The sequence below is a fragment of the Eufriesea mexicana genome, unplaced genomic scaffold (assembly GCF_001483705.2).
Source record: "Eufriesea mexicana isolate 0111107269 unplaced genomic scaffold, ASM148370v2 scaffold3780, whole genome shotgun sequence".
NCBI lineage: Eukaryota > Metazoa > Arthropoda > Insecta > Hymenoptera > Apidae > Eufriesea > Eufriesea mexicana.
The window spans coordinates 151617-157528 of NW_016911795.1; the positions used below are offsets into that span (position 1 = coordinate 151617).

Sequence of the window (5912 nt, forward strand, 5' to 3'; positions counted from 1 at the left end):
AAGGAAGAGCATCGTCACCAGATTTCCAATCTATATCGAACGCCGTGACGCAAAGATAGAACCTCCTTCGCCATCGAAATCCCCTGTCTCTCCGCCAGACCTAACCTCGCAAATTACGTAACCCGCCTACGCGAAGAGCGTGTCATTCGACGCTGTAAATATCGCAGCTTTACTCTTCCTTCCCGAAGCTTCCTATGGCCGATCGATATCTATAATTGTTTCGTCACTAGCCACGTGTACTATTTCACTAGTCTCGTAATAGTTACGTCATGCACCCTTCCCTGTATCCCGCTGATCGGCTTGAAGGATCGAAATTTGGATCGAATTTTCGATCGAAATTTGTTCGAGGGAACGTCAGCATAGACCGGGCCCGAAATTTATCAAAGGGGCCATTGACGAGGCTTTGCTAGTCGACCAATTACCCCGTAATAGGCCGGGCCAGGACTCCAGACAGACACCTAATGTTCCAGCGTCGGTCGACGAGCTCGTGAATTGTCGAGGACAGTGAAAAGGAAACGGCACGGGCCCCTCATGCAGATGTCTCGTGCAGTCGCACCTGGCGGCAGGTGGTGGCTGCCGCGGGGGTTCCCTGTCCCCCTCCAGCGCCGTTGGATCCGCGCGTGTGCCCGCGATCATATGTTACCTGGCGCGTGTTCAGCCGCCCTCCACGAGGAAACCGATCAACTGCTCGACACGGACCGTGGAATCCGGGTCGAGCGTGTCCTGGTGCAGCTCTTTCGAGCCTCTTGCTCGCTTAACGTCGTGGATTTCGTTTCTAATTCGAGGATGGAGGTTGCGGACCGTAGCAGATGCGATTCAATCTGGAAGGGAGCTAGGGAATTTTTGGGTACCTTGATCATATCGAGATTGGGGATTTTATGGGAATTTTAAAAAGAAATAGAGGTCTTAGAGGGAGTCCTGATCATAATACTGGGAGTTGTAGAGTTGAAGAGGTACTTTGGAGTGGGGCTAGGGAATTTTTATTCCCTTTAGAGTGTGGTACTTAACACGGATCTAGGGAGTTTTTAGTTAAATCGATAGTTCTAACATTGACAATTTTGTACTCTACAAGTGATAAAAATTGGAGGTTAAGAACTCGAGAAAGGATCTAGGGAATTTTTAGTTACTTTGACAGTTCTAGCATTGAACACCTACTGGAAGCGGTAATGAGAATTCTCTTTACTAAATTCTTCAGCTTTTCTTTTACTAAATTCCTTTGATCATAGTGCAGGGACTTCTGGGAACCAAAAGGAAATCTAAGAATCTAGGGAATTTTTAATCAGCTCAGTAGCTTCCACTTTGAAAGTCTGAGGCTTGGAAACTTTGAAAGTTGACTTTGAATGGGAGTGTCAGGTCTCAGGGAGATCAAGATAACACCTAAGAAAGAACCAGACAATTTTCAATTATCTTGATAGCATTGAAATTTCCTAGAAACATGACTGAGACTCAAGGAGAGTGGGAGATTCTGACAGGATCCTTAATGGACTTCGAGTAGAGTCTTGATCTCGGCGCAAGGACTCGTGAAGATCAAGAGAAAATAACTTTATTGATCCTCGTGATACGTAACATCGATTCGAACGCTGCCAACTCTTCCTCTAATCGTACTCAGCCCCAATCGTGATGCTCATCTCTTCGGAAACGATCGTCGTTTGGTGGTACCAGCGATTAGTGTCCAGGACAACTGCACGAGAAGTGGACAATTAGAGGACTTCATCGTCAAAAAATTCGGGGCTAACTTTCTTACTTATTTCACCAGGATGCACCACGACCTCTAGCCTGCTGCAAGCGTAATAGCACTCTCTGGGTGGCTCCAAGGTCCACAGCTTCTTTCCCTTGATCTGTGCCTGCCAGGAAGGATGTTCCACGTCATCCACCTGGAAGGAACGAGTTCTCTCATGGATGGAGATAGGAAGTGGAATGGAATATAAATTTGAATGAGTACCCACGTGCATAGGGGCCCCATATCCGTGGCTACCCATGAAGATCCAGTCGGTCTTCTCGGACTCCGCGGTGACTGGCAGGAAGTATGGCCTCTGGTAGTGTTGCCTGAGAACACTGCCGATTTTCTCGTCGCAGTTGCTCCTGTTAGCGAAAATTAGAATTCTGTGAATGATCAGAATGGTTTCTGACAGGTTGGGACTTATTTCACGTTTGCAGTAGTAGCCTATGCCTATATCTATAGGGTACCTGGACCTATAGTGTGCTCCTAGTCGATATCATTATTGTGTATATACTATAGATGAAATTTTGATTAACACGATGGATATCGAATGAATATCTTCGTCCGAATCTAACCTCTTTTCGTTTCATCGTCTAGATAATATTTCTCTGTTTACATACGACAATCAATTTTGCATCACCCTGTACAAAGCAACGGCCACCTCGTAACGCGACACAGATCAACCTCGTCGAGCTTCTAACGATGAAGAGACGGGAAACATGAAACAAGTCGTACGACACGAATGTGAGTTTCTAGGTAATTGTTCCACGGGATGAATACGGACCGATGTAGTTTGCTTGTAAGCTCGTTAGCCGGATTGTGTGCATACGTGCGAGCTTTAGGGCGGTTATGGAAGCCCCAAGACTACGCTGTTCACGGGCACCGTTCGCCCAGACTTCCGGAACACCTATTGAGAGCCTGGAACCTCGAGGAACCGGGCCAACTTGCCTCGTCCCGAATCAGAAAATTAAGAACGTAACGCGATATACTCACCAGCCCACGTACCACGGCTTGGTCCCCTTCTCCAGCAGGGACCGACTGGCGCTCATGTCGAACACATCCTGAAGGCTTTTGAACTCCGTCTTGTAGGGGAAGAACTGGCAATTCGCGTCCTCGCCGTCGTACAATGACTTGAAGAAGGTGAACGAGAAAATCGTTGTTGCTGTCCAGTTGGTCGTGGCATCTGTCACCACTACGGGCCTGCCAGAGTAGGCGTAACTGGCCCGAGAAAGGAGCAGAGTGGTTAAGAGTTCGTGGAGGAGACTATAGAATTTTGGGAGTAAGGAAGTTTGGAATTATACAACTTGGAGACTATAGAATTTTGGGACTAATGGAACTTTGAGACTATGGAACTTTGGGACTATAAAACTTTGGGCCTATGAAACATTGGGATTATAAAACTTTGGGACTAAAAAAGTTTGGGACTACAAAACAATGAGGCTATGGAAGTTTGGAACTTTGGAACTCTGGGACTATAGAACTTTGGGTCTGTAATAACTTTGGGAGCATGGAAATTTGCAATTATAAAGCTTTGGAACTATAGAACTTTGGGACTATAGAATTTTGGGACTATAAAACTTTGGGCCTATGAAACTTTGGGACTAAAAAAGTTGGGGACTACAAAACAGTGAGGCTATGGAACTTTGGAACTTTGGAACTTTGGAATTCTAGGACTATAGAACTTTGGGTCTGTAATAACTTTGGGAGCATGGAAATTTGCAATTATAAAGCTTTGAAACTATAGAACTTTGGGACTATAGAATTTTGGGACTATAAAACTTTGGGCCTATGAAACTTTGGGATCATAAAACTTTGGGACTAAAAAAGTTGGGGACTACAAAACAGTGAGGCTATGGAACTTTGGAATTTTAGAACGCTGGGACTTTAGAACTCTGGGACTTTGGAACACTGGAATTATAAAACTTTGGATTTGTAATAACTTTGGGAGCACAGAAATTTGCAATTATAAAGCTTTGGAACTATAGAACTTTGAGACTATAATAACTTTGCAACTATAAAACTTGGATATTATAAAATTTTGGAACTATAAAACAAAAAAATTATAAAACTGCAAAACTACACGAACAAGCATGCAAGTCGCGGTATACTTCCTGTATTACAGACTATAGTCGAACAGATGTTGGGTCAGGGTTAATTCCGAAACGTAAATGGAGCAAGAACGATCCGCGAACGCGGATCGGGTAGATTAGGGGAATCGGACAAGCCAGTACCGTTCTTCGAAAGTGGCAGGATCCACGTTGGATATCCTGTCAACCTGTTGAACGTCCCGACAGATCGAACAGTCCTCAGCCGGCCGGAATACTTTCTGCGTGAACGAGGGTAGCTCCGCCAGGCACTTGAAAAACATTCTACCCTTAACAAAAATCCATCTGCCAGCTCTAAAATATCATTTTAAAAGAGAAGAAGACAGAAAAAGAAAACTAAAAACAATCCTAAATTGTTTCGAGAAGCTCACAGAACTGGGATAGGATCACCAAGCTGTCAAAACCATCTGACTAGGTCTAGTCAGACCTGCCTGTCTCAGTACCAACCCCAAACAATTCAAAAACTAATTCTCTTTAATCATATTCATTGATACTAAACGAATTGCAAATAAATTTAATTTCCCCAATTTCATTTAACCCCATCCATTCCAAAAATCGAATTTTCTCACAAGTGCATGAACATTGAACTTCTTCACTCTCAGTTCAGCTGAATTCATATTCATTCAGCAAAAATTGATAGACGATACATCCCACTCTGTACAGGCCTCAGAAATAACAGGATACAAAATGGCGACCAATCTTCCACCAAGAAAATGGTCCTGAGTGATCTATTTAATCGTAGAAACGACTTGATCCACGTTCAATATGCTCGATCCCACAACTCACCTTGTCATAACGTACAGTGCGAGTGTAATTCCAAAGGAACTGTCCCAGAATCCACGCGAGGATCACCAGGATCCACAGGTGTCTCTTTCCAAGCTTCGATCCCGCAGGTCTGAGGAGGCACCTAGCCCGGAGCAGCTTGACAGACCTGCTAGGTAGCGCTGTCTCCTCGATCCTCGTCACTATCTGTCGCAGTTCCTTCCTAGCTAGCTCAAAGGACCTCCGCGAGGACTCGCCGGTCAATCTGTTGCTGTTCACGTCCGTCATGACATCAAATGGTAGATCAGGCCCTCCGAAGCTTCCAAACTTGCGCTCAAACTCAAATCCAAAGTCTCCAAACTACTCGATCGGTCTCTCCAAAGCTTCCAAAGCTTCCAAAGCTCCCAAAGCTTCCAAAGCTCCCAAAGCTCCCAAAGCTTCCAAACTCCGAAGCTTTTAAACCTTCCAAATTTGCTTCCAAATTCAAATCCAAAGCCTCCAAACCACTCGATCGGTCTCTCCAAAGCTTCAAAAGCTTCCAAACTCCAAAGCTTTTAAAGTTTTTAAACTTGGTCTTAAACTCAAATCAAAAACTTCCAAGTCACTCGTTCGGTCTCTACAAAGCTTCCAAAGCTTCCAAAGCTCCCAAAGCTTCCAACCTCCGAAGCTTTTAAAGTTTTCAAACTTGGTCTCAAACTCAAATCCAAAGCCTCCAAACCACTCGATCGGTCTCTCCAAAGCTTCAAAAGCTTCCACACTCCGAAGCTTCCAAAGCTCCCAAAGCTTCCAAACTCCAAAGCTTTTAAAGTTTTTAAACTTGGTCTCAAACTCAAGTCAAAAACTTCCAAGTCACTCGTTCGGTCTCTACAAAGCTTCCAAAGTTTCCAAAGCTCCCAAAGCTTCCAAACTCCGAAGCTTCCAAACTCCGAAGCTTCCAAAGCTCCCAAAGCTTTTAAAGTTTTTAAACTTGGTCTCAAACTCAAATCAAAAACTTCCAAGTCACTCGTTCGGTCTCTACAAAGCTTCCAAAGCTTCCAAAGCTCCCAAAGCTTCCAACCTCCGAAGCTTTTAAAGTTTTCAAACTTGGTCTCAAACTCAAATCCAAAGCCTCCAAGCAACTCGTTCGGTCACTACGAAGCTTCCAAAGCTTTCAAACTCTGAAGCTTCAAAAGCTTTCAAACTCTGAAGCTTCAAAAGCTTCCAAATGCCGAAGCTTCCAAAGCTTCTAAACTTGGTCTAAAACTCAAATTCAAAGTTCAAATCCGAAGCCTCCAAACCACTCGATCAATCCCTCCAAAGCTTGCAAACTTGATCTCAAATCCAGA

At 44.4% G+C, this 5912-nt stretch overlaps 1 protein-coding gene across 1 annotated transcript; it reads right to left on the reverse strand.

The window, feature by feature from the left end:
- Nucleotides 1-1595: 1595 nt before the first annotated feature.
- LOC108551273 (uncharacterized) lies at nucleotides 1596-4875 on the reverse strand. Its single transcript, XM_017905371.1, has 6 exons — nucleotides 4612-4875; nucleotides 3952-4076; nucleotides 2714-2938; nucleotides 1947-2082; nucleotides 1745-1874; nucleotides 1596-1681 (listed from the first exon to the last, which is right to left on the reverse strand). The coding sequence occupies exons 1-6, from the start codon at nucleotides 4873-4875 to the stop codon at nucleotides 1596-1598; spliced, it is 966 nt and encodes a 321-aa protein (XP_017760860.1).
- Between the last annotated feature and the right edge of the window lie 1037 nt (nucleotides 4876-5912).